This window comes from Nilaparvata lugens, chromosome 2, assembly GCF_014356525.2.
Source record: "Nilaparvata lugens isolate BPH chromosome 2, ASM1435652v1, whole genome shotgun sequence".
NCBI lineage: Eukaryota > Metazoa > Arthropoda > Insecta > Hemiptera > Delphacidae > Nilaparvata > Nilaparvata lugens.
Window position 1 is genome coordinate 11,335,669 of NC_052505.1, and position 12,848 is coordinate 11,348,516.

At 35.4% G+C, this 12,848-nt stretch overlaps 1 protein-coding gene across 2 annotated transcripts; it reads right to left on the minus strand.

The window, feature by feature from the left end:
* Window positions 1-3,658: 3,658 nt before the first annotated feature.
* On the minus strand, window positions 3,659-11,604 carry LOC111049961 (homeobox protein TGIF1). Of its 2 annotated transcripts, none has more exons than XM_022336170.2 (4): window positions 11,274-11,604; window positions 9,617-9,721; window positions 5,263-5,540; window positions 3,659-4,378 (listed from the first exon to the last, which is right to left on the minus strand). In XM_022336170.2, exons 1-4 carry the CDS (start codon window positions 11,290-11,292, stop codon window positions 3,899-3,901), a joined length of 882 nt encoding a protein of 293 aa, XP_022191862.2. In that variant the 5' UTR covers window positions 11,293-11,604; the 3' UTR covers window positions 3,659-3,898. The 2 variants fall into 2 exon arrangements, with proteins under 2 accessions (XP_022191862.2, XP_039276475.1); XM_039420541.1 differs by lacking the exon at window positions 11,274-11,604 and adding an exon at window positions 11,045-11,134.
* Window positions 11,605-12,848: the final 1,244 nt, after the last annotated feature.

Here is a 12,848-nt window from a genome sequence, read left to right on the forward strand (position 1 = left end):
ATTGCAAATCAAGCAACTCAAAAAATGAAGCATGAGTCATTTCAATTTGAAATTTCTGTCCAATAGCTGAGTTGTGTATCATAGAGAAAATATAGCATAAGAAGATATCCCAGGGTATGGGGCGTTTATGTTCCAAATTTCACAGTTAACTGAAGCCGATATTCCTTTTAGTAGTTCTTTTTCGTGACGCTGATAGTCTCTCATACTATGCCGTTCTTACACTCTTACCCGGGCAAAACAGTAATAATAGATAGTAGTCTACAGAAATCGACTTGAAATAACAAAAGTTGAAATTTGAAACATAAACACCCTAAAATAATAAGAACAATTATTATAAAAAATCTGGTGTGGCGCACTCACACAACTTTCCTTGCCGTTATGAAAATTGATCACCTGACGCTAGTGTTCCCGCGCATCTCAAGTCTACTATTCAAAGATTTGAGCCAGCTGGTGACAGGGCAATAACGCAGGAGACACACGAGGTCTGCTATCTCTTCATAGTGAATCATTAATATAACCAACAGTTTGCAATTGCATAATCACATTTTCTCGAATTTCGAGCTTATTTTTAATTTTAGGTGAAAATGTTACTAAACATTAATTGTAGAGATTCTCATGCTCAATCTTTTCCACTCGAAATTTTTTGTTTAAATTGTATCCGAAGCCTAATAATTGAGAACCTAAAATCAAACTTTGCATAGATGGGGCGGAGCTCCTGAAATTTTTACAGATATGGGACTTGTGGCAGTTGATAGAGCTTATCGATGACTATTTTAGGTATAACTTTAATCAAAATCGTTGGAGTCGTTTTTGAGAAAAACGCTGTTTTTGACAACATTTTAGCCGTCATCTTGAATCGCATTTGATTGAAATTGTTCGTGTCGGATCCTTATATTGTAAGGACCTCATGTTCCAAATTTCAAGTCATTCCGCTAATTGGGAGATGAGATATCGTGTACACAGACGCACACACACACACATAAATTGGGGTACCTTATTTTTTTGGAAAGCAATACTTTCCTTAGCTATGGTAATAGGGCAAGGAAAGTAAAAATTAGAAAGCATGAGTCATTTCAATTTGAAATTTCTGTCCAATAGCTGAGTTGTGTATCATAGAGAAAATATAGCATAAGAAGATATCCCAGGGTATGGGGCGTTTATGTTCCAAATTTCACAGTTAACTGAAGCCGATATTCCTTTTAGTAGTTCTTTTTCGTGACGCTGATAGTCTCTCATACTATGCCGTTCTTACACTCTTACCCGGGCAAAACAGTAATAATAGATAGTAGTCTACAGAAATCGACTTGAAATAACAAAAGTTGAAATTTGAAACATAAACACCCTAAAATAATAAGAACAATTATTATAAAAAATCTGGTGTGGCGCACTCACACAACTTTCCTTGCCGTTATGAAAATTGATCACCTGACGCTAGTGTTCCCGCGCATCTCAAGTCTACTATTCAAAGATTTGAGCCAGCTGGTGACAGGGCAATAACGCAGGAGACACACGAGGTCTGCTATCTCTTCATAGTGAATCATTAATATAACCAACAGTTTGCAATTGCATAATCACATTTTCTCGAATTTCGAGCTTATTTTTAATTTTAGGTGAAAATGTTACTAAACATTAATTGTAGAGATTCTCATGCTCAATCTTTTCCACTCGAAATTTTTTGTTTAAATTGTATCCGAAGCCTAATAATTGAGAACCTAAAATCAAACTTTGCATAGATGGGGCGGAGCTCCTGAAATTTTTACAGATATGGGACTTGTGGCAGTTGATAGAGCTTATCGATGACTATTTTAGGTATAACTTTAATCAAAATCGTTGGAGTCGTTTTTGAGAAAAACGCTGTTTTTGACAACATTTTAGCCGTCATCTTGAATCGCATTTGATTGAAATTGTTCGTGTCGGATCCTTATATTGTAAGGACCTCATGTTCCAAATTTCAAGTCATTCCGCTAATTGGGAGATGAGATATCGTGTACACAGACGCACACACACACACATAAATTGGGGTACCTTATTTTTTTGGAAAGCAATACTTTCCTTAGCTATGGTAATAGGGCAAGGAAAGTAAAAATTAGAAAGCATGAGTCATTTCATTTTGAAAATTTCTGTCCAATAGCTGAGTTGTATCATAGAGAAAATATAGCATAAGAAGATATCCCATGGTATGGGGCGTTTATGTTCCAAATTTCACTGTTAACTGAAGCCGATATTCCTATTAGTAGTTCTTTTTCGTGACTTTGATAGTCTCTCATACTATGCCGTTCTTACACTCTTACCCGGCCAAAACAGTAATAATAGATAGTAGTCTACAGAAATCGGCTTGAAATAACAAAAGTTGAAATTTGAAACATAAACAACCTAAAATAATAAGAACAATATAAAAACTTGTAGTACCCTTTATTATTAAAAACTTTAAAATATTTCAAAGACTAGTTTCGACCATAACTTAGGTCATTTTCATTTTTAAGTAGCCCATATAAGTGAAGTGTTTTATAAACAACCTAATAATTATTCATTAATTAGCATTTGAACAAATGTAACTTCCAATTTTATTTCCATCTATAAACAACTTATTAACTCATACCATGGTATCTTCTTATGCTATATTTTCTCTATGGTTCTATCTTTACTATGAGTGATGAATATCTGATACCGTACTGCATTGGCATGAAGCAACATCACTGTTATTACTTCATGATTATAATTTTGAGCTCGATCGTATATTGTTATTGTAGTGTATTATAGTAAGGTCTTCGTTTAAATGTACGTTAATATTACTGGAATCTTCATACTCAGAAAAAGCGCTCTCCGTTTATTACATTCATGCTTCCTGTTCACAATCTGCAATGAGAGCCTTCTAGCATAGACACTATTTCAAGCATTGAGTATACATTTCAATAAAATAGTCCTTACAATGCGTTTGTGGATGCAACCTCAACATAGTGCGCAGTTGCATTCTTTTAGAAAATAAAAATCTGAAGGCTACTTTCTTTAGTTCTTTGTTGGGTCACTTTGTAAGTGATGTGTGACTCCACCAAGCTATGATAATCTAATGATAAACTGACTTCAACAGATCTCTATTACCTAATTAAAGGTGTGATCACATTGAATGCATATATGTGCAAGTGCACGTCACATCGTGCATGAGGCGAAAAACAAAATCTGGAAAGAGCCATTGAGACACGTTGTCACTTGTGCAGGTATGTAGCTGCTCACACTGAACGCAACCAGCAAGTGCACACGACGTTCAGTGAGAGAGTTCCTATTGCTCTTTTCAGGTTTTGTTTCTCATCTGCGCGTGCACTTACACGTATACGCATTAATTTCATTTGATCACACTCTTACTAAGTCCATATGTTGACCCAGCCTGGCAATGAAGGCCAACGCTGGCAAACCATCCATCCACACACTGGCGCTGGTCGTCATTGGGTCAACATGTGGATGCGGCATGAAATTCTCGTTAATAACACAAAAATCCCATCCAATCCAAACTTACATTTCCTTAATTGTTATGTATGTATCTTAGTTTAAGTGCAGTAGCATATACTTATATTTATTTTTTGTAAAGCTTTATTGCATTTTGTTTTTGGCAAATAAATTCTTTCATTCAAATAAAAAAAGGAGGAAAATGAAACGAGAGTAATAAGTAATCAATCACATGGTCATTTATTATAACAGAAAAGTAAACTAAAGGTAAAAGTATACCAACTATACGGTGTACTACCAACAAACTTGGTCGTTTGGAAGGAATCGACAATTTGTTTAGGTAATCTCAAATGCCGGTTGAAAAGTTCTCGATAATCCAACAAACTTACTACTAGACTTGTACTTCGATAATACAAAAGGTGGCACATAGTGCGCATGCTCAGTCGGGGGGCGGATGCTACGCCACCGTCAGGCCTCCGTCCTCCTGCTGGCGGGCGGCAACTGCCGCCTCCACGAGCATGCGTAGACACTTGAACTGGTCGTCATCCCCCTCCCCGTCACCACCCCCCTCCTCCATGCTCTCCTGGCTGCGGATGGCCACCTCACTGCCAATGTGCGCACTCCAAAACTCCTCGGGGTTCTTGGAGGTGGTGACACAGTCCAGCGACGACACTATGAACGACGTCCAGGGGGCGGCGACCGGGGGCGGAGGTGGCTGCGGGTCCTCTTCGCTCGGCGACGAACTGCTCTCGTAGTCGCGACTCTCGCTGTCCGACCGCTTTAGCAGTCCACCCCCTCCCACCACGGCCCCGCCGCCCCCAACCTGCAGGCCCTTGCGGCTCCTCCTTGATATCGTGTAGCGCTGTGGATCGTACCCTTCCTGTCTTATCATTTCCGGCAGGATGCGTCGCCTTGCGTTGATAAACCAGTTACATACCTGCAAACAAACACATCATCATTTCACATGCTATGGTTACAGGTTAACATATTATTATTATTAGCGTATGGCTTTTAATGGTGGGAAGACCAAAGGGTAGTTCCACCTCGCCGTACATAGTCCAAAGTTCCCTAATGGGAAACGTTGGGAAAACGGACATTAAGGTTATAGTGAGCACAATACTTTAAATTTACACTTTTCACTTCGAAATGAAGTTCTTTTAGATGTTAAAAAGTCCAAAAATATACAAAACCGAAACAAAACACAAAACCACTAAGCGGAATTGAGAAAATATTAAATTTAGAGCCGAAAATTTATATCACGTTACAATTTGCCATGCAAACAAATACGATATTCAGAAAATATGAAACAGGCTAATGTTTCAAACTTATTTACAAGTTACCATAGTGAATATGCTACTACATATTATTCAAAAATTTGAAATGAGATTATAATGACAATGGAGAAAGATATCAAACTTGCGTTGCCTTGCCACTGCATTCTAAAGAGGGTAGCTGATACCAGTATACCTGATGTAATATTAACTGTTCATTCTTGTTAAAAATGATCAATCATATTTTATTCGTAAGAAAATATATTTTTCAATTATTAACTACTGATGAATTTTCATGATTGAGATAAAATATTGTTAATTATATTTCTACATTGTTAAAAACGTTCTGGAGCTAGAAAAGGATAGCGCTGTCTGCTTTGTCGAGTTATAGACAAGGATGGCAACACCAATCAAATATTGCCATTGGCTAGTGGACCTCACTATAGAGATGACTGAAACTAAAATCCTGTTTATTGCTGAATTTCAAGATCTACCTCTTTGATACCAGTAGCCAAAAAAATACAAAAAGAATGGTTTTATAGGTTAATACCTGTAGAACTGTGAGATTGGCATCTTGAGAGAGTTGCAATTTTTCCGTGTCGCTGGGATAGGCGTTAAACCTGTGCTGATAGAGCCATCGTTTGAGTATTTTGACCGAGTGTTTGGGCAGGTTGCCGCGTCGCTTCCGGGCGCCGCCTTCCTGTGGGTGGCCATGACCGCCGCCTCCACCGCCCCCGCCAAAGCTGCCGCCTCCGCCTATCACCTTGTCGTGCTCCGCGTCCGAACACGACTCATCCGTACTGCTAGATGAGCCCAACCGGTCGCTACCTACAATCAACAAAACATCAATCAACAACCAATAGTCTAGTCAGTTATCATTATTATCAGTTAGGGTTCACCGCATCAGAGGTTCAACCTGATATTTATCCCATTTTGAAATTAGTAAGGACTACACTAGCTTAAAGAAAATATAGCATAATATCAAGATCAACTTATGCTATCAATTATCCATGATACTATAGTTTGAATCAAGTTGAAATTTCATCGGGTAGAGGGAGTCTCAACTTATTTTACTCAGACTATAGGGGCCCCCGGGCTGGAGAACGCGCTCAAACTGCCGCTGATATTCTGTCACCGCTGATATTCACAATATTGAAATCTCTGGTTAGAATCTATTATTCACAATATTCTTAATAACTTTCGCATGAATTTTCCCTTCACTGTTATTGATTCTATCTAGAGCATACATGATAATTAGTAATATTGAGTGGGCCTACGTATCCTTTCTCGCCTTAAGGTGCGTACAGACTTTCGCTCTGCTCCGCAACCGAACGTCACTCCAGCAGAGCGATTGATGATCGACCGGGGAGCAACAGTGGTTCGACCGGGGAATGCGAGAAGATCTAACATCTTCCGTAACGTTCATGATGGGTGCGTGGGCGGCGCGACTGTGGTTCGATGGAGGAACGAGGGCGGTACGAGGGAGGAGCGTGCTCGGTGCGGGTTGGAAGAGCGTATATGTGTACGCAACTTTAGGCTAGGCACACACCAGTTAGTCAAAACAAGACATGATCAGACACGTTTAGTCACAATACTTCACATTGTTGCTTATGACGCAACTCACACAGATTAGTCATTGCAATTAGACATGTATTCATAAGCAACTATGCGAAGTATTGTGACTGAACGTGTCTGATCATGTCTTGTCTTCACTAACTGGTGTGCGCCTTGTCTTATGAAGGAGTTGGTCAATTTTTTGTCAAATGAGCACGATCTGTATAATGGTTCAAACAATAAATGTTGAGAATTTGAAGCTGATTGATGAAATAATTCAAAAGTTATCGTCGAACGCCCAGAAACGGGAGCCTAGAGTCAAAAGTAGGAACTCGCTACGCTCGTTCAATCATATACACTTTGGTAAATATTATAATATCCTATAATTTCACTTCCAATTGGAAAAAAATGTGACCTCTTCAAAAATGTAAATAAATAGTAGGTTTATCCGCTAATTCAATATACAGTAAGAAGTGCGGTAAGAACATAGCTCAATACAGCCGTTTTAACAAGAATAGAGCTTGACTGAACTAATCCATTACATTTTTTTGATTAGTTTGTATCGTATTTTATAACTGTATTGTACTTTGCCCCTGCTAAAAATCTTAGAACATTTTTTAGAAGTGTCAAAAACCAATAGAAATTGAAATGAGAGACCAAACACAATTATTCTGTGTAGATAATATTACTGTAACTAAATTTGTGCTAGCATGATGATGCAAATAATGGTACCTAAGTTCCTTAGCGTCCCAGGCCATTGATAAACAACGAATGATAGATTATATTATCTTCAAAGGGATTTACAGTAATGTAAGTTGACATTTTGCATTTGCAAGAGTTGATAAGATATTTTGTTTTTCACTTAACGCTGTTCTGCATTCTATTTTTCATCAACAAAAGTGCCACAATGACCACTACCACTGATCACCGTTCACCTACTATCGTAATTCGAGCTTGTTAGCTGTGCGTTATCTTTGTCATGCCTACTTTACAAGGTTCTGACGACGGAAATAGTGCACTAAACATATGATGGAGACAAGAGCTTCCTTTCCTGTGAAAGCAAATCCAGTAGAAAGCTAAACTTCATGCGCAATCGTAAAAAATGGATACGTCAAACATTTTTTTCATTTTTTTAAATAAATAAGGACTGGAGTTACTTTGGAGTGAATTAGTGATGGTTTGGATAATTGAAAGTCGTAGTTCAATAAGTTGAATTCTGAAAATCTTTTAACTATATTCTTTTGTTAACAGAAGGTATAAATTGTTATTAGTGATGAGTAAGAACGATTTATTACCTTTTAGTCAGTAATCATTCTAACATATACCTGCAATGTACCTACAATCATTATATGCGATTGAGTTCTCAACAAACCCGTACAGTATTTTTTAAACCTTTCACGATACCGTAATAATAAAGTTAAAATGGAGTATTTAGATATTAAAATTATTGTACCGTTCTAACCGTCAAATCAACTAAATTCAGGAATTACAATTACAAAATAATAATTAATAAGATACATTATATTATTGCAATCTCCAATCTTGGAGAAGGAAAAAATCTTCAACAGTAATACAAAAATTAAAAATAAAGTACTAAAGTTTTTTTGAAAAGTCACAGTGAATATGTACTATTTAAATAAAATCTCGAATGAATTAAGAGCAACATTAAAAAAATACTCCACTGGAAAGCAATAAGTTTAAATGAATCAAATTTAGAGTGTAAAGGGAACAAATATTTCATAATAAATCAAAGCATTGTAGAAAACAGAGTGAAAACATATTATTATTATTCAAATACATAATAACTTGAAAGGATATAATATAACGTGTGAAGGGAACAACGAGTTGATAATAAATCAAAGTATTGGAGTAAATAAAGTAGAAGCATATTATTCAAATACATAATAACTTGGAATAGATTTCTTTCAAGATCAACATTGAGAATTAATAGTTCACAGGAAATCAACAAGTTTTAATGAACCAAACATATAAAGTGTGAAGGGACACATTGTAATAAATGAAAGCATTGGAGAAAATAATGTTGTAGTAGTTTTTTGTGAGTTTTGAACAGGGGGGGGGGGGAAATGACGTGCGTAAGCCAAAACCGAAAAGGTGAGCGGGCTGATTCTATTTCAGCCGTCGGAGCAAGCGCATTGATTCTATTAAAAGCACGCCGGCAAATGTCAAACCAACCCATGCCACCAAACTGGGTCAATAGCCAGACATTGCTGCCTGCCAACACTGCTAATGCTCTGCTGTCGGCCCACCAAGATACTGTTTCACTGTCTCCACCTTACCAAATCACTCCAAAATACACTAAAAACTGCACTAAGACTTCCATCTTTACTGGACATTCATTCTATTGTAGCTTAGTGTTCACCTCAACCGAAAAACACCCATTCTATTAGTGCTTAGAATGATTCCACTCAGACAAGCTTATTTCAACAAACTCAAACTTGATAATTATAATAATAAATTGTGTCTGTTCATGGCGTGGACAAGTGAACTGGTCAAACAACAATAATAAACTGCCATGTGGCATGTCAACGAGAAGATGATCTTATGATTGTGTAGAAACTTCTCGGGTTAGTTAAAAATACAAAAAAGGTTCAATGATTTAAAATAAAATCTTCTATTCATATATCAATAACTATAAATATCGTACCAACTGCTGAATATTAGATGGATCAGTAATATTGGAGGTATTAGAGCCTTTGATATGACATTATTATATAAACAGAATTTGCAACACTTTTCTGTAAATTATCTGTTTCCTAGAATACGGTAAAATCAGAATTCTAACATAAAAAAGACGTTTTGGGCTAAGGTCTGTTTTGTTTACTTCCCAATACAGTATAGCCTAGTACTGCTTTTTACCTAATTAAGGATGAGTAAAATTCCTAAAAGTTCTGGTACACTGAATCAAGAATAATACCTTGGAGTTTTATTTCAATCATTCAAAAAACCTGAGATTCACTTAAAAATTGAGAAATACAAAATATCAAAATTTCAAGTATACAAAACCTCAAGCTAAAGTTTATCAAGTATAATGATGTCCTTTCATTTTTCATGATGATGCAATCACTAAATAAATACTGAAATCATAATTCAAGATTGGAGCATAGTATTAGAATTATTAAATACCGGTACTCATTGTGCTACTAATACCTTTTTTTTAACTAACATTTTTCAATTACAGATTATCAATTTAGTACTAACTTAATTTTCAATTAATTTTTAATGTTCAATTTTCAAACTGAGATTGACGTTTTTCAACAAGGAATAACGCTATATTCTGTGGATTAATAAACGAAAAATGTAAAACTTAATTCAACTATTAGGCCTATTACCTGTCATTATAATTGAAGGACGAGAATGAAATCGTGAATTGAGCACATGTCCATTAGAATGCTGCACCTCTATCACCATGGTGTGACCGTCGTGACTCACAATACCTGCGTCAAAAATAAACACATTTATTGTTACTCATTGACAAATTTATAATGAATGAGCTCTAAATAAACGTTTTGAAAAAATATTTCAAGCCTACTAATCCTTTCCTTAACGCAGTATAAACTGCAACTTCTTAAATGTATCTTAGGTATAGGCTATTTAAATAGAAATTGAAGTTGAGTAAAAACATGACAACAGTCTTTCACAGTATTGGGACATTCACCTTGGTTCTTGATGAGTGATAAAAATAACTTTGTACTGCCAAACAGCCTGGTCTTCCCAAGAAGACAGTTGAAATATTACCTTTTTTGAGGAGTAGACTGTACTTATAAAATATTGTAGCAAAAAATGAATATTTAATAAATTATGACTTTATGAATACTACTGAATAAATGCATAAATGGTATCTTTAGTTTTATCAAAGACAAATCTTATGCTTTATAAAAACAGGCTTCAAATTTATGTAATAAATAAAAATGACGGTGATCAAAAACAGAAATTTAAAAGATAAACTATATAAAAAGCTTTGATCTGGTGAAGGTTCCTACATGCTACGGTTATAAGATTAACAGGTGAGGTAATCAATTTCTTACTAGAGCTTGCTCTTTCAGAGATAAATTTAGAATAGATTGGAAGAAATTTCTAATTTTTGATACAAAACTGTGAAGTCATCAAACGCTAATATTTAAGAGATATGGATGCAGGTGAGTTTTATGAATTTGACAGTATTCTATTAGTTTAAAAAGTCTACATTAAAAAAAAACAAAAATTTATGCAATAGTGCAATAGTTAAAAATTTGATCAAGTCAGCAGAACAACTTTTCTACTAAGTAACTATTGGCAACAAAAATGTATTTAAGGTTTAATTGAAATTTAAAGACTCTATGAGCATCATTAATCAACCATGCTCTTTCAAGTTTTAAAATGAAAGAGCTAAGTTTTAAAATTAAAGAAGGAGCTAAGTTTTAAAATTGAAGAAAGAGCTTAGTAAGTAGCCTATTTGTATTTTTTCGGATGTATTAATGAAAGTCAAGTTAAAATTCAATTGCATGATAAATTAACAGCAAACTATCAAGAATAAACTACAAGGAATGGTTGTTGCATGTCTAAAGAACCTTAGATTTATAGGGTGGCAATTCGTTACTTGAAAGAGAACCTCAGAATAATTCAAAACCGGAATAAAATTTCAGCAAGAAGGTTTGAAAAAAGATAATGTTCAGAACTTCTAACAATAGATTTAAAAATTTGAGTGTCCGGACATTCATATGTTGAGATTTTTTATAGTTGTTTCAAAGTTGAATTAGTACAAATCTCGACTACACTACCTGAATGTACTTGTAGTCATCTAAAAATACTGTATAAAAGCAGTTGAAAGAATTTAACTCTCAACCCAAATCGCACATTGCTTTGTTCTATGAATGAGGTTAGAGCATACCAATGAAGTAAAAGGTTACCGCTATTAATACACGTGGTAAAAATAAGTCAACATTTAAAACAATGTTATATTAAAATCATAAATGAAAGAAATAGATGGAAGATGAAATAAAATCTTACCTTGCTTTGTTTTATACATTCCTGTTAGAATTCAAACACATTTGACTTTCAAAACAAGCTTCACTTCGGCGTGTCAATGTGACACATGAGCTGCACTACACAAGAATAAGTATTATTCAATTTCTGATGAGATTAATATTTAGAAAAAGTTGAATTTAGTGCATATATAAGTGAAAATTATCAAATATTTGAACACTAAACTCTAAAATTGATTAATAATTCTGATTTATAAAATTTATGAGCACATGTTTCAATTCAAGGAAACGTTGCTTGTTGAAAGACACGAGCGGGCACAAGATGTCAAGGCCCTGTCAATTGCGTCTTTCTTCTCATTTTGCCGGGAAACAAGATACTTCCTGCCTTCTTGATCACACTTTCATAAAATTGATATTTCTCTATTATTCCTTTGAAAAAACCAGTCCTAATGGATTGGAAATTTATTATCATATCTCATCTCTCAAGAATCTTTTATTCCATGAATAACTTTTTTGTCGTGATTCGTTCATGAACATCATGTTCTAAAAGTATTCCTGGTCTCCTATCTCTGATATTGATATAAATTTGAAATGAAACAGAAATTCAAATATTTCAATAAATTCAAAAGAGAAAAAATACATGTTTAATAAAAAACATTTAAAACAAATAATTCTTGTGCACGCAGGTATCTTTCCGATCCCAAGCCTGTTCCAGGTTCAATCGTTCCTTGTTCAAGTAGTTTCGTCTTCATGCTTCACCATTTCTAGGCGCGTAATTTAAAAAAATATAATAGACCCATGAAAAATGCACTATATTGCAAGCAATAATTCACGTACCCCATTCACTGTTATCTTCTATAATTCAATATTTATATAAAATTAAAAAGGCTAGACTTATTGACGAAGATAAATTTTCGTTGGTAGATGGTAGCCTAGAAATTGAAGCTGTATAGTAAATTGCACTCAATGCAGGGGCTGTTACACTCGTATAGGTTGTTCTCATGGCAGTGCATTCTGTAGCCTACACAAAGTAACTGAAAAAATTTAGCATGTTTAGCCTGATTGGATAGATTTTGTCATCAACTCAATATCAGGATGACGGAAAGCGTACACAAAACACTATTAAAATCAATAATTCAGGTTTAGGGACCAGAATGGAGCTTTATCTGAAGTTCGCTCTTGAAATTTTTGCCCTCCTGCTCATAGAAACGTTATATACTACCTACTTATCCTGTTGAAGATCTTTATTGCACTAAAAGGGAATCTGTTTGTGGGGCCTTGACAGCCTGTCCTGAGAGGTAGATGAATATCGGCCCTCCAAGTCAAGGTTGTAGATACCAAATAAAAATATAGCCAAGATTGCCCCATTGTTTCAGCTACCAGTAATAAAAGGGAATCTGTTGTGGGGCCTTGACAGCCTGTCCTGAGAGGTAGATGAATATCTGCCCTCCAAGTCAAGGTAGATACCAAATAAAAATATAGCCAAGATTGCCCCATTGTTTCTGCTACCAGTAATAAAAGGGAATCTGTTGTGGGACCTTAACAGCCTGTCCTGAGAGGTAGATGAATATCTGCCCTCCAAGTCAAGGTAGATACCAAA